Source organism: Echinops telfairi, unplaced genomic scaffold (genome assembly GCF_000313985.2).
Source record: "Echinops telfairi isolate 266 unplaced genomic scaffold, ASM31398v2 ScPeMD7_7467;HRSCAF=8505_1, whole genome shotgun sequence".
NCBI classification, from domain to species: domain Eukaryota; kingdom Metazoa; phylum Chordata; class Mammalia; order Afrosoricida; family Tenrecidae; genus Echinops; species Echinops telfairi.
The window spans coordinates 21,860,935-21,883,108 of record NW_022111368.1 but is presented as its reverse complement, the minus strand read 5'-3'; the positions used below and the strand labels follow the sequence as shown (position 1 = coordinate 21,883,108).

General features: G+C 40.7%; 1 protein-coding gene across 1 annotated transcript in view; it reads left to right on the top strand.

Moving 5' to 3' along the window:
* TMEM182 (transmembrane protein 182) overlaps positions 1 to 19,121 on the top strand; it is a 69,217-nt gene extending 50,096 nt beyond the window's left edge. Inside the window, exons 4-5 of the mRNA XM_045283820.1 lie at positions 15,396 to 15,517; positions 18,831 to 19,121. Coding sequence (XP_045139755.1) covers positions 15,396 to 15,517; positions 18,831 to 19,051 — 343 coding nt within the window. The 3' untranslated portion in view covers positions 19,052 to 19,121. The remainder of the gene's footprint in view (positions 1 to 15,395; positions 15,518 to 18,830) is intronic.
* The last annotated feature ends 3,053 nt before the right edge of the window (positions 19,122 to 22,174 follow it).

Genomic DNA, 22,174 nt, shown 5'->3' with positions numbered 1-22,174 from the left:
ACATGGCTGCTCCAGCACCCAGGGCTGCATCGGGGTAGGTCCATGTGGCTTCTCTTCAGGGAGGTCTTGCAGGAAGTGAGCCTTTGTCAGCTGAAACAGGGAACTGGCTAAGGCAGCTGCACCTTGGCCCGAGCCTCATAGATCAAGAAACCTGAGAACTAGAAAGGTGAAGCTCACCGATCCATTTATTTCTTTGTCCTTCAATTAATCCCACATGTGTTCATTGGTCAGGTTGGCACAATAAACCTTAACTATCTCACCTCATATGCTTTTAAAATAAAAAAAAGGATTATGAATAAGGAAGGATGAGGAAGAATTGATGCATTTAAATTATGTGCTTGACAAAGAATATTGCATATATCATGTACAGCCTGAAAAACAGACAAATATGACTTGGAAGAAGTATAGCCAGAATGTTCTTTAAAAGGGAGATGTCATCCTTGAGCATGTTATCAAGAGGGACCAGTCTCTGGGAAGGACATCATGTTTGTTAAAGAGGAAGAATCTAAATGAGACAGATTGACCTGGAGGCCAAAATAAACATAAAAATGGTCCCAGGCAGCATCTTGTTTTGTTGTACATAGAGTTGCTCTGAAGTTCAACTGACTTTATTGGCACTTGACAACAATATCCCTATTGTGCAAGGGAAGACAAAGGGACTTAGAAGGAAGACCTCTGACATCATTGAGTCATTCTGTGATGGACACGTCTTTTTACCTTGTTAATTTGATGTCTGTAAAATGAAGTTCTAGCATGAGTCTTTGTGCTACATCAGATGAAGGCTTTTGTTTGGCTAGCTTGCTGTTTTCTTAAAATGTGAACCCTATGATAATATTTTTGATAAAGGTATTCTCATGACTCATTTACTGGTAGTAAAAAAGAAATCATCTAAACCATCACCATTCAATTTTATTTATTGTGGCTTGTATGAATTATATAAATACAATTTTGACATTTTAAAAAACCGTACTTGTTTTAGCTTCCTAGCTAGTTGAATTCTTATTGAAAGGACGACATTCTATTGGAAAAAAATGATTGAACAGGAGAGCCATGTGAATTTTAAGCCTTTTCATTTATAATAATAAATGAAATAAACAGAACACTTGCTTGAAAACAAGTGATTTGGAAATATTAAATTGTCCATACTTCTGTAGGACCAAGCTGCATATGGCTATGCATGCTTTGCCACAAATCAGGAGGACAAAATGTCTTTATTTATTTATTTTAGTGACAGTTCAAGGAAAGGAATACTATGGAACAGTTTTCATCATGAACTAAAGTGAACAGACTTCTTTTATTCCTGTTACAGCCCAGGTCCCCCTCTCCCTTTGGCAGTGTGACTGGACATAGCAGCTCGCAATGAAGTGTCCTTTGGCCACATTAGAGGTGCCATTGGTGGATCTGGGTCTCAAAGCCGCTCCCTCGCTCTTAGCCTGCAACGCTTTCTCTTTGAGAGTAGTTCCCATTCATTGGTCACCCAAGCTTGTTTTATTTACAGTTTAAAATTATTGTTGCCATCTTTCTTATGGGCTCTTGTAGTTCAAGTGCCTAACTTGTTATTCACAATTTTAGCAAGTGTTTGACATGTGTTCTCTCTCAATCCAGTATTCACACATGACCTTGCTCCTCTATGTCTCTTCCAATTCCAGGCTACCCTGGCGCACTGTGACTTAAGTATTTGGGCTTTCAAAATTTGTTTTCCCTCTCCTGCCAGATAATCTTCCTAAAAGGCTGACTAAGGTGGACTTTTTTCAATTTACAAATTTTATAGCAGATTATAAATACTGTGAAATATATTTAAGAAAACAAATACAAAAATGCATACATTATTTTGACACCTTATTACAAATGGTTGCTTGTTTCCTTCCGATGTGTCAATCATATCTCTTTATTTTTCTCCAGTGGACCCTGGGTTTTACCAATGGTTTCCGCTTAACCACAGCTCCTCCGTGTTGGTGGTCTAGTTCTCCCAGATGTGTCCGTAACAAAAGCCTGGCAGTCTGCTTATGGAAAGATGACAGCCAGGACAGCCAAGTGGAAGAGTTCTACTCTGTAATGCAGGGAGTTGCCATTAGCTGGAATTATGGCAACTTCTTTTAAAAAGTCATTTTCAGGACGATGTAAGAACGTTTGATGTTTTGCCACAGATCATGTTCTACATGGTCTCATTGTCTTTACAGCAACGCACACACACAGCTGCTGCCATGACTTATTATCCTGTGATCAGTGGCCAGTAAACAAATAGTTCTCTTGAGTGCTGTTTTCACATAACATTGTGCTTAATGCTGCAGCAGGAGAGTGAGAATACCAGATATACAGCTTCGGCTCAAAGAGCCTCCCAGAAGCCCACTCTGAGAAAAGGAGGCCTGTGGGACAGTTATTAGTTTGACTCCTTCATTGACTTTTTAAAAAAGGATTCTTATCAAGGACCTGACTTTGCGCATTAGATCTCATATATTAAAATTTTAAAAATCGATGTCTAGTTTACATTTAGTAAAACTTAACATTTGGAAGTCTAAAATTCATCCTTTTTTAGTATTCTCTCAGAGTTGTGCAAACATCATCTCTCTGTAATTCCATAATATCTTTTATCACCCTACAAAGAAACCTGTATTACTAGCAGTCATTTCCCCTCCTCCCCTCCTCCAGCCCCTGGAAACACTCATCTTTATGGATTTGCCTATTTTGGATATTTTAAATAATCCATAAAACCAAATCTCTTAGAAATAAGCATCTCCATTTCCAAATGCTTTCTTCTCCTCCCCCAAATCACAACCAATTCTTGTTTCATTTAAAGTTCTAGTTACGGTGAAAAAGATCTTTCCAGACACAATAAATGTACAAGAATAAGTTAAAAAAATGCTATAAAATCATGGAAAGTTTTATTGCACAAAACTGTCAAAACGTGAAGCGATTTCTTGTTTATCCACATCTAGGTTTATACACTTCTGAAGGTGGTGTTTCTATCTCTCTACGTTGGAAAAAGATGAGGCTGTGTGCGTCCATATAGATGTGTAGCCTTAGAAGCCCCATTGAGCTATTAGAAGCCCTACTGTGTTCTATTGGGCCACAGTGAATCAACTTGACCCTGGGATTTTTACCCTTCCCCAAAGAATTCAGCTCTCTTTGATTCATAACTTGTCATAATGACAGTTTTGACATTTTAAAATTGGTGTTCATTTTACATAATCTTTGGGTTTGGGGAGCAAAAAGAAGGACTATAGCAAGGGTGGAGTGAGGTTTGCTAAAGAAATTTTCATAGGACAGCTCTTGTTACTCTCAAAGAAAGAGCAGAGGCATTGTCGTGCTGGGAAGGAAAAAAAAAGATACCTCAGGGAAACTTTTCTGGTGTTTTCCTTAGCATTTTTCATTTTCTTTAGACTTCTTTGTAATAAGTCCCTATGATTTTCCTATTCTTTCAAGAAAATCTATAAAGATGATTTGTTTGCAGAAAGGTTTGGATTCTAGTTTTGGTTTTATAAGAGAAACATACAGGTTATAAGTGGGTGTATGTGAATATGTGTGTGTGTGAGTTTCGTCCTTTAAAGATCCTTGGCTTTTGTTTTCATTTTATAGTTTCTGTGTAAAAATAGCATATCAAAATTATTTGGGGCTGAGGAGTATGCATGAAGATAAAGCATGTGATAAGTATTCATACCTGTGAGGCCTGTGGGTGGCTGTTCTTTTTCCCAATGACTCTTGCGCAGCATAGCAGTTCTGGGCTGAAGGCTGTCTTGAGCAAGCCTGTACTCACAAGCCCTCAGGGATTTCAGAGGACTCCCAGAGGCCTGGGGAGCCCAGTCTGAATGTCACTAACTCGAGTAGTGTGAGGCGGCTTCTATTGAAATGGGACAGTCATGCCCTGTATGGCCCAGTTCTGTGTTGGTGGAAAACCTGTTGTCCCCCAAGAACAGAGAGATATGATATGGAGGGAGATAAGACATTACTGTTTGCTTTTCTGTTCCAATACCAAAAATAGTATTCTCGAGGAAAATGCAGTTTACTATCTAGTCGTAATGTCCACCGGGAAACAGTCGGTTGTAGCAGTTAAGAAGTCAGTGGATTATCCTTGTCAGAAGGCTTTCCAAAAATTTATAATGATTTCTTATGAACTCCTAGAATATGTTAATATACAAATTATCCTTTCAATGTTGAAGATGGAATCATACATATTCGGTTATGCAAAAACAAGGAAAATATGGAGCGATGCTAAACCGGTTAACCATCGAATTCTAAGCTAGCCAGTCAGCCATCTTTTTGTTCTACAGATTAGAGGGGTGGGACATGTATTCACTTAGAGAGTCAATGAAATTGAGTGTAGGATACTTTTCTTGGTGAGCCTTTTCTATTTTCAAAAGGAAGAGATTTCAAAGTGAACTATTCGGAAGTCTTACTCTTTAGCCCTGGCCTAGCATTCACTGCCTAATGTAGCTTCTCAGGGCTATCCTAGGCCAACACATTGTATTCTGCTAGGAAAATTAGGGACAGATACTGGTTGGACCCATGGTTCCTCTGGCTGCATCCTCAATACAACACACAGGATTTTGTACTGTCTATTTTACACAGGAAAGGGTAGACCAGAATTCCAGATAGCCATTGCTGGGTGAGTGCACATAGGAAATGTCTGGCATCAGCAAGAGATCGTTTGGACATTTCACTCATGACGGATGCAGGCTGGTGCCACGGCTGTAGGGTGAACTTTGGGGGTGGAACCCGAGCCTCTCCACAGACCCAGAGAAACCCTTGGAAGGCTAGTGTTGCCATGCCTTGCATTTGGCCAGATAACCTCTGCAGGCACTCCAGTAGTTTATTTCCCAAGGAGATGCAGCTCTAGACCAAGTGTGCAATAATTGCCAGCGTGTTCTTACACTGAGTTTATGGCTCAGCGAGCCTTGTTATACAACTGCAATGTGTAAGCAACTGCTGATAGATATGTGGGCTCACCCAGAGAATCCTTAGCAAAAAGTTACTAGAGATTGACACTTATCTCCTCCTAGGCTTGTAATATTGAACGTAATAAGGATGTCAAAAGAAAGATGCAGCAAGTGTTAGAATGGGTAGGTGCGGTATTGTAGAACTTTGAGCAGTGTAGAGACAATTATTAGACTGCTGAATATCCCTAATCCCTGGGCCAAGTGGCACCAATACCACAACTGCTAGCCACAACTATACACTCTAATATGTAAAAGAACCATGGCCTGGCCTTGTTGTTTTCTTTGGACACTAGCATTAAAACTCATTGAGTATTTTATCATATCACTAGCGCAGGAACACTTTTATTCTATACTTTAAATCACCTGTTTCTGAATAACAAGCTCTGATTTTTCCCCTCCTCCCCCCTCCCCACACTGAGTGTAGAGATAGAATCTCACTGCAATAGAGGAGATTGAAAGGATCCCTGTTAGCTTCTAAATCTCTTATGAAACCATCATGTTGATGGGCGGACACAAACACCTGGGAAATCAACTACCCCTGATCTAAGGCTCGGTTGTTTGTTGTTATTTGCTGCTGTCGCATTGACTCAGCCTTGTGACTTGACCCTGACCCTGTCCCTCTCCACTGGGGGCTCCTTTTCTCTTGCTGCACGGCAGACTCTTCTGTGCTAGTTAGCGTTTTCGTCGGTTAACTTTTAGAACTAGAGCACTTGGCCTTTCTTCTGAGATCATTTTAGTCTGGATCCTCTGCTGCAATCTGGCGTTTGTAATGTCAGGAGCATAATTTTCACCAATGTCGTAACATGTAAGTGAGCACAGATTGGCAAACTGACAGATGGGCAGTGAATTTGGGGCCCAAGGTGTATCGGTGGAAGCCAAGGGTATCTTCGCAGCATCATTTAGTCCTTTGGAACTTGGCCGAGACAAAGTTCTGCTTTCAGTTCCTGAATGTGCTTGTTTGCTTTGTCCTAGTCCATGACCACGGGCTGTCCTCTGGGCTCCAGAAGCTGTTTCATAAGCTGTCAGTGGTCACCGGGGGCATAAGCAGAGCAGGCTGGGATGAATTCCTGTAAATCCTCTCTCAGTGTGGGACAAGCAACTTGAAGCACATCCTTGGGTGACTCACCACTTTATTTTCTGATCTGGAGGATTATGCGCACTACGGAAGCGGAGAGGTGAGCTCCCTCCAAGAGCCAGTTTAGGAAAGGCAAGGGCACAAAGGGAACACTACATTCCTTATGGCTAGCAGGTAATAGTGACTTATGAGCAAATGAGATTTATGCCTTTATGTTAGGCTGGGTTGTCTAGATATACAAAGCTAATGACACTTATACATGCATTAGAAAGCACTTTATATCAAGAAGTAATTTAATATCAAGAAGGCATCCCGGTCCATGGGTCTGATGCTATCCGGAACCTTCTTCAGACTCGCATAGCCATAGGTCTATAAAGCTGAAGCAGGAAGCAGGGAGATCACAGGCCAGGGGCTACAGAGTCACACGGACCCAGGTTTGGGGGGACCATGACAGAGCACTGACAGCTCCTACTGTGGCGGCCCACGCGAGCCCACCCCTGAAAGCAGACACAGCATCCAAGCAAACAGGAAAGCAAAGGGCAAGAGAGAGAGAAGCTCTCGCTGATTCTCTTGGAGACCAGCTCCGACCTGCTTGACAGGCGCAGCTCCATCCCTCCCTCCACCCAGATCCCATCAAGAGGGCCTAAAGTCAAACCACCGCTGCTTCCGCTCCCCTTTTCTCTAGAGAGCAAGGATCTTCCTAGGAGCCCATCATATTTAGTCTATGTAGTATAATGTGGACATCATAGGTATATAATCTCAGGGAAACTTTTTTTTTTTGCTCTCATCCAGGGGGTTGGGGATGCTAACAGTAGGCACTAGCTTTCCTTTGGCAGAGATGGAGCCCAGGCCTCACATAGAGGCTCTTGGTGCCATTCCTTGCTCGGCTTCCTCCAGAGAAAGCAGCGTATGGTGGCCATTGGGGCAGGAAAGGCATCGTAGAGGAAACAGAAGAGCCAGGGCAGGAAGGGCTTAGGGAGGAACTGCTGAATGCCAGCTGCTGACAAGGCATTCTAAACGGGCACGCTCACTTCCCTGGTCTGCACCTGTTGTCCCCATGTCCACAGAGAGATCAGAGCTAGACACAGCCACTTACTGTGGACAAGCAAAGGGGACTCTGTGTCAGAAGGGCAGGCCTGGATGGCCAGCAGATACTTGCCTACCACGGAGGGTCTTAACTACTGTGTCTTTCTCAGGTTCAAGAACGAAGTAGTCAGGAGAGACTCAAGAGCCCAGCTTTCCTATAGGAAAAAGAATACCTTCTCAAGGTCACCTGAAGAGCTCTAGGCTCAATGGGTTGTTGACTGTGAGTGACGAGAAGAAAGCGGTGGCTCATAAAACCATGTTCCTGACACTGTAGCCAGATGTACTTCGGGTAATAGAATTGATTTCTCTAGAATTGATTTTTATACACTATAGAAAGGTGGTTTGGATGTCTCCTTTTATCAACATTATATGATTTAAGGATAGAAAATCTTCTTTTAAGGAAGAGTAGAGAACTTAAGTCAATCTTATGTTTCTAAGTATCGCCTGCTCTGTATACCCACTTTGGGCTTTCAGCTGTAGTACTTGGACGTTTGTCCAGAGAAATTGTTGTTTGGGGTGCTGATATGATTGTGAATGGGATGGCCTTCCTTCAGACTTTTATGTGGAAGATTTTCACTGCCCCGAACCGGACAATTTTATCTAGTTGTGAGTTCTATGACAAGACCCACTTGTTTAATGCTACAGAGAAAAGTTCTGGAAAACTTGATCGTGGAAACATATTTTAAAACTTTATTACATTACTTTCTGAGATTCTTCTTTGAAAGTTTATTTTTCACACTGTTTCTCAGTTGAAATGCCCTTAACAGGATGCTAGAATCAAACTTGCCTGGATGCAGTTTGCAGTGAGACAAAGATGTGATAAATCTTGGCCTTTACATTGAGCGAGGGACAGATTCCGGAACCAGAGGAACATTTTACAAGGGACATTTGTCGGTGGAGTCCTGATACCTCAACCAGGTCACGGCCATGCTGAGGAGTGCCAAGGGAAGAGAAGATGCGCACGCAGGCTCCCTGCGGACTTACCGATCCCACCGGGTCTGCTTCTGGATTTCCTGGTGGAAGGCATTCTAGATTACGGTCGAACTCCTGACCAGAAAAATCGAGGGGGGGAGCAACTCTGTAATTGATTTAGGAGCATGCTTCTGGAAACTCTTTAACATCAAACCTGAGTAAATGGCTCCTTAACCTTTTTGAAAAAATCACGTTTAAAGGTTCTATTTTTTCTAAATAATAGAACTTAGGATTCTGGCAAACTAGTGCTTTTACGCACGTGGTACATGCTTATGAGGCATAATTGTTTCCACTCTGAAATGGAAGTTTCCGAGATGAACGGTGACCTGGTTCCTTCGGGCCGATTTCGCTTGTGATTGGGTTTTGTCATTTTGGAAAGACCTGGTGAAAACCCGGACTTTCCGTTGCTTGATTCTGCTTTTTCAAAGTCTGTTTCCTTGGGCATCTGTTACTCAGAATGGAAGAGATTTAACTTTCTTTACAAAAAGCGGTTTCATTTCATAGACCTCCCCACACAACCATTTTGCTCAGCAGTAGCTTGTTGCCGCCATTAAGCGCCATCGAGTCAGCTCCGACCCACGGTGACCCTGTACCCAACAGAACTAAGGACTGCTCGGTCCTGCGGGATCTTTACAATCGTTCCTGAGCCCACTGATGCAGCCCCTGTGCCGATCCATCTCATGGAGGATTTCCTCTTTTCCACCATGCCTCCACTTTACCAAACGTGAGATCCTCCTCCAGGGACCAGCCTCTCCTGATAACGTTTCCAAAGCATGTAAGATGAAGTCTAGCCATTGTTGCTTCTAAAGACCAGTCTGACCTGACTTCTTCCAACACAGGTGTGCCCTTCTAGCAGTCCATGGTCTCACCATGGTCTTCTCCAGCAGCACCATTCAAATGGACCGCGTCTTCTAGGGTCTTCCTTATTCAATGTCCAACCTCATGCAGAGCTTCGAAGATTTTTCCAAAATAGCTAGTGACTACGAAATATTTGTTTCTCTAAATTTTGTTATAAAGTTTCTGAGGTCTTTGTTTTTTTTCTTTCTCTCTTTACAATTTTTTTTTAAGAAGGAAGGTAAGAACCTCGCATGTAAATTCATTCCAAATTTACTGAAATTCTGTCCTAAAGATAATTTTTCCTTATAACTAATGGACTAATGGGGAGAAGACAGGTGATTTGCTTGATTAAACACTTGAAAAGAAGTTTAAATCCTTAAAAGTTTGAATTCACTTCATTTTATCCTTTTAAGAAGTTTCATAATGAGGCTATATGATTACTGATGCCACCTTGTGGAGAATGCTAATAAAAACCTAGTGGACATCTTTGAGGCTGAGGTAAAGATATAAAAAGTAACAAAAAAACCAAACAAATAGAAAAAAATGAAAAAAAACCAACTTAAAAAAAAAGATCGCATTTGTCTCTGGAAATCTTAGAATTAGAAGACATTAGGGCAAAAATATTCTCTTGCTACTTGTTCATTCATGAAATAGTGCAGTCCTAGAGAAGTTTTTGATATTTTAAATGATGTCTCAGAATAGTATTTTCTAACTATAAGCAAGAGCTCATTCTAAGGTTTCCTGCTAGCGATGTTAATGATAGCGATAACATTGTGGTCGTTAGGTCCTATCGATTGAGTTCCAACACTCGGCAAGCCTACGTACAACAGGACAGAGCCCTGCCCGGCCCTGGGCCATCCTCACAGTCCTTCTTATGATGGAGCCTCTGACTGCGGCCATCTCCCTGCGGGTAGACTTTATTCTGAGCTCCCTGCACTGAGTGCTTAACCCCAAACCCTAGCCAGTCGCCTCTTAGGGTCACTTTCTACAGTTGGCACATTCATTGCTTCTGTTTTAGGAATGAGGAAACGGAGGCAGAGAGAAGTAAGAAACTTGCTCCAGGTGTTATGCTCATTGTTCGGTGTTTTCCAGTCTGTTTGTCACCCAAGTGACCCCATGTGACAGAGCTGGACTTCCCCGGGGTTTCATAGGCTGTCATCTTTAGAGGAGCAGATCCAGAGCCCAGAGCCACTGTGTCTCCCCACATCCTACCTTCATTCAATTAACAGCCACGCTCCTAAACATCGTGCTCCCAGGGCTCCTCTGGTCAAGGTTTCTCACCTAGTCAACTGTCAAACCATTCTAGCTAACAAACATTCAAAGTAGGATTTGGACCAGTGTCAGCAGAATCCATGCCTTGTCTCCTTAAACTACGTACTATGTCCTGAAACTATTATTGTGAGCAAAACTTTTCTTAGTACGAAATGAAATATGCCTTTTCAGATTAAATTTCTAATTCTAAGTGGAGATGGTAAATTCCTCATGCTAATTCTCTGTCGTGGTGTTGTTTAGATATTTAAGAGAGTTATTGATGTTTGAGAAATCTGAAGGCTGTTCTACGGGATGAGCTCACTAAAAAGGGAAGACCAGAAAATGAAATGAAAAGAGAAGTGATGGATGTATTTGAACATAGCAACAATGGATATATGAAAGGTGAAATCAGGCAATTATAATGCATAAGTGTGGTAGTTATATAATCGTTTGTCAATTTGAGGATTAAGAGTGAAGGTGTGGAGTCTAGCCTGTCAATCAGGTGATAGCCAAGGAGGCCTCTGTGTGGCCATGGCCTTCTCCCGAGGATTCTGGGAACTCTCTCTGCTCACTCCCTGGGAGACATTGCAGTTGACAAGATACCTGGAACTACACTAGTGCCCTGAGCTGCAGGAATCACGTGGAGATCCCATGGAGACAGGTTAATGGCAGTAAGAGCCTCTAAGCTGAGGGAACCATGTGTAGACCCCTGGCATTGCTGAGATACCTCTACCTACACTGGATCCACAAGACTTCCCACCCACTGGCCTATGATCTTCCTGCATTCGGCATCATTGCATGTGTTTCATGAGTCTGAAAAGGACTTTATAGATTGGTGCCAGACATATGGGCTAATATTGGACTTATGGGCGTGGATGGGCCTGGGTTGGGATGTTTTCTTAATATACAATTACCCTTTATATAATGTACAATTACCCTTTATATAAAACTCCTTCTTATACACATATGTGTTTCTATGGATTTATTTCTCTAGTCTACCCAGATTAACACAAGGGACATGAAAGGACAACAGTTTGATGACATAGAAGAGGTGAAGAAGAAAACGAGGGAGGTGATGTCAAGCATCCAAACAGATGAGTTTGAAAAACGTTTCCAAGAATGGAATCGAAAATTTGACAAATGTATCAAGTGTAATGGAGAGTACTTTGAAAGTGATAAGGTTGTTTTGTAAAATTTTTTTAAATATATAGTTTAAAAAAATCAGGGTTTTGTGGGGGCTAGGGGTACACCCTCATATATACATACATGAATATTTTTTCTTCTTTCCTCTTTTTCCACCTGCCCACAATCATGTTTACTATCATTCACCTCTCTATAATTCTTCTCAGATACAATTTGATTGCTCGAACATGCCCAGAAAAGCTACACAGTCCTTGCCATCAATTTTAGAACCCTTACTATTCCCCTGCACCTGTCAGTATTGGCTCACTGCTCACCTCCTCCCACCATCTTTCCCCCCTATCCCCCACAGGAATCGTCAGTCCAGCTGTTGTCTTTGTAAGATTGCCTATCCTGCCTATCTTGTATAGATAAACACACACACACACACACACACACACACACACGGAACATACAGATAGTCACCAGTCTAACAGGAATCATGCCATAGTGCAGATGAATATCTCTCTGCTAAATAGAGAGAAGGACATGTTATAAACCACCAGCCCAGTCCTCATTTCTTTCAGGGCTACATATCCAGGGTCCCGCTTATCTAGCAATACATACCCCTGTTTAGTCTTCATTCTTTGTGTCTGAAAGGCCAACATCCTAAAAGTCCCCTTTGCTATTCCCGCAGTCAGGGTTGGAGCGGTCCTGTGTCCCACCCCCAGTTAAACCTTTAGGGCTTTTACTGTGGGCCCCTGTGAGGAACCACCAGCAGATGGGGTGCTGCCCTGGGGTCGAGTCAGAAGTCTACCATCGAGATTCCGCGGCCATTTGGTGGCTCCGTCCCGTCATTGGTCTGGTGCATTTGCTCTTGGTTTGCTCCTATGTGGGCAGGTCAGACCAGCTGCTCTCCCCAACTCTCTCTTCAGGGCTGTCTGGTAATGAGGTAGCTTTTAATCAGCAGAAGTTGATATTCTTGCTTATGAAGACAATCCTCTTACTAAAATGACACATTCTCATGCCCAGCAACAAAGGTGGGGAATACTCAAGGTCAGAAACACGGAAATGTAAGTGCTTGTCTGCTTTTACAATTTAGCACCATTGTGGGGGAAGTAATTATCTCTTAAATGTTAAGTTCAGAGTCCTGTCATCATCTGCTCTACAGTTTAGGAGGGTAATAACATTTTAAAGCCTGATAAGCCCCTTGTACGCCAATGGTTATCATAACTAAATTAGGTTATCACATGAAAATATAGGCATCAAAAGAGGAAGTCGGGGGAAAGATACTGCTTTCATGAAAATATACTATCGAGCGACAAATACATGGCGTAGTACCAGTGTAGGCCTCATCGATTCCTTCCTTCCTTCTGTGTTTTCTGCATGTTTTCATCTTTCGATTCAGCTTTGTAACCTTGGATGTTCCCACCAAGAAGTAAAATGTGTTATTTAAAGTAATATGGAAGCCCACAATATACCACCCTACCTGAATATATCAGTATTTTTAATGACCACTTAATCATCGGATGAAAGACAGCTATTGTGATCGACTTGTGATTTAATAGGAGTCGCTGGATAGTGAGAATAAGCAACACATTCAGCTGCTATCTGAGAAACTGTTTGTTCAGGTCTCCTGAAAGGCACCTTGTAAAAAGACCTGGCTGTCTACTTCCAAAAGATTATAGGCATGGAAGCTCTTCGGAATATAATTCTACTCTGAACATACGAGGTGGCCATTGGTCAGTATTGGCTTTACAGAAACTGCTTGGGAGTATGAGAAGATACAGAGCCTCCAAGTTTGACATTGGACAAGATCTCGTGGTATGGAGGCACGGGTGGACAACGTACCTCTGCTTTGGCACCGGGTCTTTACCCTCCCCGATACGTCTCTAACTGATCACAGGACCTATTATCCTGTGAGTCCCTGAGATTGCTGTCTCCGCGATGGAGGTCAACCCGAACTTTTCTGTTTCCACATCTGAGCTTGGGCAGGATGAGAAGAGAATATTGAGTAATAATTAATGAAAAGGAAACACAGGAACCTAAGCATCAAGGCATAGGCGGGACACTAGTACTTAGATTCATGGCACCCTAGGGTTAGTTTTTCTATGTTTAGCAACTTTAATCTCCTTTGTCTTTGCAACTGAGATTTTGCCCAGATAACGAAGAGTGTCTCTTTCATATATTTCCTGCGTTGATGTGGATTTTCCCATGCGAAAGGAGGGAGCGGACTCTGAAGCCGGTTAGATGCAAAGGGATCTGAAGACCGATCCCATGCTATGAAAGAATAGCTTATTTCAGGTGGCAAGGGTTTATCTGTCAATTCCATTTACTCCCACCCAACTCACTGGGGAATATTGAAGATCTTGATGCACTCTCGGGAGATAAAAGGATATGTAATTGACACGAAATATACCAAACAAAATATATAGCTTAAACAGAAAGTACTGTTTTAGTTCCCTAAACCAAACAACCCACTGCTTTTGATTTTCTCTCATAGTATTGCCCTAGAGGGCTTCCACAAGGTGTCATCTTTTGGGGTGCAGACTACCACATCTATACCGCATCTGTATCCCGTGGCATCACCAGTGTATTCCAAACCTTTGACTTTTGGGTTAGCACGTGAGCCCTTAATTACTACAATGCCAGGGCTCCTTAGCTACCGTGTTATTGTCAGGTATCATCACATAAATTTCAAACTCAGAGCGAGCCTGTTTGCACAGAGGGAAACACTGCCCCGGCTCGTGTCAGCCTTAACATTGTTATGTCTGGGTGCATTGTTGCGGCCCCTGGGCTGACCCATTTCATCGGGAGTCTTCCTCGTTTTCTTGCTGATCCTCTACGTAATGAGGACTGATGGCTTTTTCCAGGGCTGGGGTTCCTCGTGAAAACAGGGCCAAAGTACATGAGATGAAGTCTTGCTAGCTTCTCTTCTAAGAAGCATTCTGGCTGTCCTTTCAGGAACATTTTGTTTGTTCTTCGGGCAATACATGGTACTTTCAATATTCTTCACAATACCACAATTCAAAGCCTTCGATGTGAGGGAATTAAAAATACCACAGCTTGGATCAGGGACTGTAAATGTCAGAGTCATATCTTTGATCGTTAACACATTGCTCTTTGAGACTTGAAAGGTGTCTCGTGCAGCAGATTTGCCCGGTGCAATAGGTGATTTGGGTTCTTGGCAGCTGCTTACATGAGCTTTGATTACAGGTCCCAGGAAAATGGCAATTTCAGTCTTAGCTACCTAGTGAAAACTAACCTCCGTTGAGTCAGTGCTGATTCATAGTGAACACATAGAAGGTAGAACTGCCCCTGACGTTTTCAGGAGTGTAACCACTAGGCCACCAGGGCTACTTAGTGTCACTGAAATGGAAATGTCACAAAGTAGGGGACTATCAATCCAAAGCAGGTTCGGGATCCTGTTGTTCTGTCCGTAGGCCACTTTCCTGGTCTCTGGAGTTCCCTGGTTAGTCTTCGGCGTGCCTTGGTTTTCAGATGGGTCTTCCCCTGTGTATGCTTCTGCATCTGTTTTATTTCATTAATATGATGCCACTCAGAAATGATTAGATTTGGACTTCCTCTACTATGTCTTTATTAGTATAGCAAAAGAAAGCTCATATTGAAGAGCAAGAACTTATTTATAAGTATAGGGGATTATGACTTCCAAACATTGAGAACATTTTGGGTAGCACAATTCAATCCATAACAACCACCAATATTTAATCTCCAGTATTTCCGTTTTCCATTGGTGCCATGGCACATGTATACCCAATTCACTGGCAAACCCAAGTCTGTTTTGATGTAAATTTGTAAGATGAGCATTAGAAAACATTTTTTAAGTTTTCCTCACTACTGCCTTTTATTATCACTCAATCTTGATTTGTCTTTGTAGACTTGGAAATAGTATGTATAGTCTTAGAATTAAAAGCTACAGAAGTCAAACAATGTACTGTGACAATGAAGAAGAATGGTGTTGACATGTCAGTTGCTATAATAAATGCATTTGTGGCAGGTTTTGGAGCATCTGGGAATGGTGATGATAATTGTGGTCAGAAATTTAGTGAGAGTTGGCTGCGTGGCTCTTTAATCTTTTCTGGTGGACATTCTTCATCCAGTATTATCACGTCCGCATCATCTTTGGAGTTTTACAACAGCTCCAAGATTGACTGCCCCTCGAGTTACACTCATCTTACACAAGTCAAGTACGCATTTGCAGCTAGGAATAACGCCCTAGATGGTATCAAAGTACTAATGGTAGTCTTCACCTTGCCTTTCCTTTAAGATTTCAAAAAGGCTATGTATGTGTTCTCATTTGAATCATTAGCAAAGTTATAGGAATCCCCTTTTGGATTTGGCCCCCCTAAATCATCACCAGCTTCTCCATCTCATAGGTAGACACTTGTCTCTTCTTTGTTCACCAATCTCTTCTTTAACATCCCATACTTACCCTTAATGCTTGTTCTTATGATTGAATGAGACACTCCTTCTTCGTGTGCTATTTTGCCAGCTTTCTCTCCATTATTCCATAACTCAGTTCTCGTCATTAGTATTTCAGTATCTAGAGTCTTCTTCGCAATATCTTTTGTATTGAATCTAAAGTGGCCTTGTTAGACTTTCAGTGGCATTGCTTTCGCTAGACATATTGTTGGGGATGTAAGCAGCAGATGTTAGAGAAACTTAACTTGGGTTAAAATTAACAACTGCTCCTTCTGTACATAATGACTCTGGACACGACTTTACATAGACAAGAGCATGACCTACTACTATATGGCGATGGTTTGAATGATGTCATTGTTGTTAGGTGCTATCAAGTCTATTCTGACTCATAGCAACCACATGTGCAAGAGAATGAAACAATGTGCAGTTCTGTTTTAAATAGTAAATTATAACATTAGGCCTTTGCAAATGAACATCTGAGAATTATAGCACATTCAAAATATATACAACCACAATGTATGGTCTTAATATAAACCCTATTCATTGTATTTTATTTGATCTTGTGCTACACACAAACACACATACACACAGGCAATTTAATGGATAGAGGAGCACTGGCTATTTTACCCTATGGGTGAGATATAATCATAAACTGATCTAATAGATATTTAATGGACTGTATCTTCAATTAGTGAACAATTAAGAATTTTAGTGATAGAATAACTGTTTTTCACTGCTTTCAGAGTATAATAGAAATTGTGAAGAATTAACTTATAATTAAATGTTTTATATTTAAATATTGTTTGTATTGAAATATTGCTTATGTTTACTTAATTTTTATATAAATATCACTTGTTTTTATGCTACATTTTTTAAAGTTATTTAAATTCAGTAGTGGGTTTTGAAACTTCTGGAAAAAAATAGTGTGTAAAGCTACTGGATTTTCCCAAAGGCAATTATCTTTTTTCATAACACCATTTGAAAGCAAAAGAGATTTGCATGTTTCAAGGAAGATAAAAATGATATCAACAAATAAGAACAAAGGTTTGCAAGGTGCTTTCATAAAGGCAAACGGTTTTATGCAAATGGATAAGGCAAACCTCTACATTAACAAGCAGCATTGTCTATATATTTGCTGAAAAACATGTATTGAAATGCACAGCGTTGCTAGACAACACATGGCATTGCCATATTGTTGTCAAAATCTGAGGTATAGTTTTGTTAAGAGTTTGCTCTCCGGCTATGACTTTACTATTTCTCCATGATATAGTAGTTGTTCAGTGGTTATATGACTGTAATCTGAGCTCCAGTATTTGCATCTACATTACAGTCCACAGAGGGAAGGATGATTCTTATTAGTGAAATGCTTAAAATTTCTCAAACTCATGATACACGCTAGAGAAGGAAGAATACTTCAGAGATTCTTCCTTGTTCTGTAGCGGGTTTCTTGGTTATGAGAAGTCTTAAGTTCTGATATTGACCCGCTTAGACGTATTTGTGATCCCTTCTCCTTTCGTGTTTACATCTGAAGATGTTTGGGTGAAATTGATGGGTGGAAAGAGAGGATCTCTCACACAACTCAGGAAGTATGATTGATCACGACGAGCCTTTGGAAAACTCTTCTTTTCTGCCAATATATTTCATTTATACCCCAAGTTACAGGAATATGTTTACCTTCCACACATGTTGGCCACGAGAGGAGGGAGCTGTTTAGACTCAACAATTGAGCTCATTAATTAAAATGGTATAATAGATCTTGGACATGTTTAAATTGAACTTCCGGACAAAGAGGAAGTGACCTCAAGCATATTTGGCCGAGCGATATGTGCGAAGCTCTCCAGCTGTGCGGTTTGGGGCGGAAGTCCGACAACCGGGGAACATGCTGCTTTCAGCTTGCTGCCGCCTGGTCCTCTCCTGCCGATTGCCGTAGCAGCTCAATGGAAACCTAGACCTGAATGGTCTTCTCAAATGTCAGCATCTTTCGTTTACCATATTGTTTTTTTAAAGTCAAGGGTCCAACATTGTAATGCCTTCTCCAATTTTTATGCTTTCAAAAGTGTGTTTGAGTTGGTGGGTTCTAGCCACATGAAAGTGCTGATAAATCATAACCTTGTCTCATAGTTAGTGATTAAACATTTTCTTGCTTGTATTTATTGGTTTATTGATCTGAAATCCGGGGCTTTATATTCCTCCAAATCTTTTTACCGCCAACAATCAAACCCAAACTCAAACTCACAGCCTAGGCAGTCAATTCTGACTCACAGTGACCCTTTAGGGAAGGGTAGAATTGCCACTGAGCGTTTCTCTTTCGAAGAGTTGATAGCCTCTTCTTTCACATACAGAGCAGCTGGTGGTTTCAAACTACTGTCCTTCCAGTTAGCAGCCCAACGCATAAATCATTATGCCCACAGAGCCCCTAGCTTTGCTATATAATTATATAGTAGAATAATACAGGAAAAATAACAATACTATTTCATTGAGTTATTTTACCTATTAAAGAAATAATATTTAGGGGATTCATCATAGACCAAGCACACTTCACTACCCAAACCAAATGGTATCAGAACGTAAGCTCCACAATGACTGGGATCATAGATTCCTTGGTACATGGAAAAACAAAACAAAACAACTAAAGTCAAGCCGGTTCCAGCACACAGAAACCCAGTGTGCTAGAGAGTAGAACTCCATGGGTTTTCTTGGCTGCCATTTTAATAGAAGCAGGTCCCCGCATGTTTTCTTCTGGTACAGGGCTGCTTGAGTTCGAACTGCCGACATTTAGATTTGTAGTGGAGCATACATGGTTGTGCCACTTAGGGACTCAGCATATGGTACGTTGTCAAGTGGTTCTTAAAAGTTGTTCTAGCCTGTGCTTGCTTCGGCAGCACATATACTAAAAAAGAAAAAAAAAGTTGTTCTAGCCCTCCCCTTGCCATTTAAAGATACATTAGAATGTGCATATGAGACACATAATAAGGGGTTTGTCACCACAGAGCTGATTCAATTGGAATCACATTTCAGACGTGTATGAGGAAGCACATTATTGGTCTATTGGAGAATTCTTGGGAAACTGACTCTTCTGAAAGGCTAAAGGCTCTTCGTCCCGTCCTTTGCAGGCATCCTGTTCTCCCTGGTGGTGGTGCTCTATGTCATCTGGGTCCAGGCTGTGGCAGACATGGAAAGCTACACAGACATGAAGCTGAAGAGCTGCTTGGATTTTACCCCTTCTGTTCTGTATGGCTGGTCATTTTTTTTGGCCCCAGCTGGGATATTTTTTGCTTTGCTAGCTGGGTTGCTGTTTCTCGTTGTGGGTCACCATATTCAGACTCACCACTAATGAAATGATCATTACCAACAGCATTGTCTTGAGAAAGTTTAAAACAGAACAGGCTTTTTCCTCCTCCTTCTTTTGTGTGTGTGTGTGTGTGTGTGTGTGTGTGTGTTTGTGTTTCCTTGATCCCAAGATAGAGTACATTGCTATAATTTGGGGGCTGCTACTTGGATTCATCATTTTACTTATGATTTCCTCAAGAAGAAGGTCCTAGAATCTCTCCAGTTACCAGTAGGTTTCCATAATCCCTAAGTGCCAACAAGGATCTGGATTTTTTTAAGAAGCAAGTAGCAGGGACCTCCCCTTAATTAGAGGTTGTCAGGGCCAGATAATTAGTGTAATACAATCACATGAGGGAAAACTTTGATTGTGTGCATAGCTACTCTGTGTATTGATAAAAAAAATAATCTTTGGGGAATAATTAAGAATGGAAAGCAAATGTTGCCAGTGTGATTTAATTCATTTCTTCTCCACACCATACACATCTACAGCCATGTTGACTGAATTCTGTGAGCAAATAAATGTATTGTTGAGAAATAGACTGCTGTGCAAATTCGTCAGTTAACATGGGCCACAACAGATGATGCTCAGGAAGAATATGCGCTTTTATGATTTTTCTTTTCTATCAGCAGTGTTTTCAATACTAATATTCACTTAATTATTGTGCATGTATGTGTACATGAGCCTTAAACTTTAGTTATAAGTACAAATCTACACAATGATGTTATCTACAATATAGTTTGGATTTTTAGGCATTTGCAATGGATTAATTATATATGTGTATATATAATATGATTTAAAGATATAAAAAAACCAATCACATCAGCTGAGTATGGAATTCTATTTGGTATTTTAAAATTCTTGTATAAAAGATGTATTGCTAAGACGCACAGCCTGTGAAAATTTATTGATGAAATGTGCTTTTCATATCCATGAGCTCTAAACTTTCCAAATACTTCCATATGAGGAATACCATAGCCTTTTCCAAGATTTCATGGGTTTCAGTGTCTCTGATCATTTGATCCTCTTAATTATGGCCCCTCAATTCTTCATCATTGCAATAAGTAGATTAGCATTTACCAATCTGCTGTATCCTTTAACCTCATCAGGGAGGGAAAACATTTTTTGTGTGTGTGAGGGAAAATTATTATTATTAACTAGTGTAGACATTTCGCATATCAAAGTTATAATTTTGGCACGCATTTTCTGGAAATCAAATCCATCTGGGAAGCCGAGGCAGTATTTGCAGTTTGGATGCCTCCATCTAGGAGTTTGGTGTGGTGGAAGGAAGCGGGAAATGGCCTCCAAGCTTGTTCCATCTACGGCATTCCATTCCACAGCTGTTACAAATATGCAGGGTATGACTTAGAGGCAAAGAGTGACCACCTAGAAGATGCTGTGGGATGAGTAACTGTTGCTTCCAATCCAGTTGTTTCTGGGATGTAGAGATTACCCGAGCCTTTGCTGTAACTCTTGTATTTTGTAACTGAGCTTTTTTTTTTTTTTTTTTACATCAGCGGAAGTATTGGAGAAATAACAAATGTTTGTGGTATCTCCAGAATCCTGAAGCTATTTTCGTGATAGGACGTGCCTGTAAAGCAAAGCCTTATGTACATATATATATATACATATACACACACACACTAAGCAAAATGGCTTCAAGAGTTTACCTGGTTTCATAAGCCATTTCAATTATATAGTAAATGTTTTTTGTATGGAATTTTCCTTTGTCTTTTCTGTTTCATTTTTATATCGTTTCATTTACTTCTTTGCTTTTGGCTTGATTATTAGAAAAATACTTATGGGTTCTGTTGTGCATATTGACTGTGATGTGAAGTTACGGCATGCCATGAGGTTTTCCAGCTGCTGTTGCTGCGTGTCTTTGATCAGCGCATGTCACCTGTAAATGCAATTCTTTCTGTAGAACTTTGGGATGGAGCCTCTTTCTGGTGTGCTCCATGTCATTTAAATTCCACATACAAGCTGCTTTTAATAAGATTTGACTATTCATAAATGTCAGATGGTTATCCTCACTTTCTAAAATATGTAAGCAGCTACCATACTTATCCATCTACCATACTTTTATCCATCTACCATACTTATCCATCTGCCATACTTATCCATCTACCAAACATATCCATCTACCATACTTATCCACTAACATACTTATCCATCTAACATACTTATCCATCAAAAGGCAGTTGGCTGAAGCTCGGATGGGTATGTCACTTCTACACAGATCCACACTTGGGCCATATCTTATAGTTACAATGCCTCAATCACATTACTTTCAAACTCATTTTTGGATCTACTGACCAGTAGTCCTCACAAGGAGTGAAGGTGAGTCGTACTTGCTACATCAATCAATAAAGCATGCTTCAGAAGAGCAGAGATCTACTATATAGTGTTGTGATCGCCTTTTATGTGATTTGAGATAGTATGTTTCCTTTTATTTCTTCTTCCCTGACTTAATTACTCTTCAGCAGTCTCTGAGCAAAGTGCTAAAATCTTATTTTGAGTGTTGATTTTGAGTTGCAAACTTTCAATTTAGTAAATAAGAGACCTTCTTATGACACTTTAAAAAGGACTGAATGAAGCAGGCAGTGCATTTTGGCCTGGAACTGTGAGGAAAGCTGTCATTTCTGTGGTTACAGCCGTCCTATTGGCTTAGTGGACTGGAGACACGGAGGAGATTTAATGAAAGTGTTCAATTTGGAGTTGAAGCAGAACCTTAAAAAAAAAAAGGATAAAACAGTATTGATGCATTTTACTAGTCACTGATGACATTAATTGATGAACTACATGTACTGAATTTGAACATCAAATCTACTTGTAAAGGTATATGATAGAGTTGTCTTGATATTAGATTCTATCAATTAAAATGTGTTGATTTCCACCATTTACCACTTACTTCAGGTACAAAAAAGTAAAGTGCTAAATGGTAGAAATCAATAAATTTTAAACAAATATTTAAAATATAATTTTCCCCTGTGGAAAAGTGACATAGTTTGGTTTACCTGAGACAGTTCAAATGTTTAACTTTATTAAAAACCATCAGAACACACACATATTTTACTTTGACCTCCGTGGAAGTGACCGAATCATCCACACAGAGAGATGCTTTAGAGG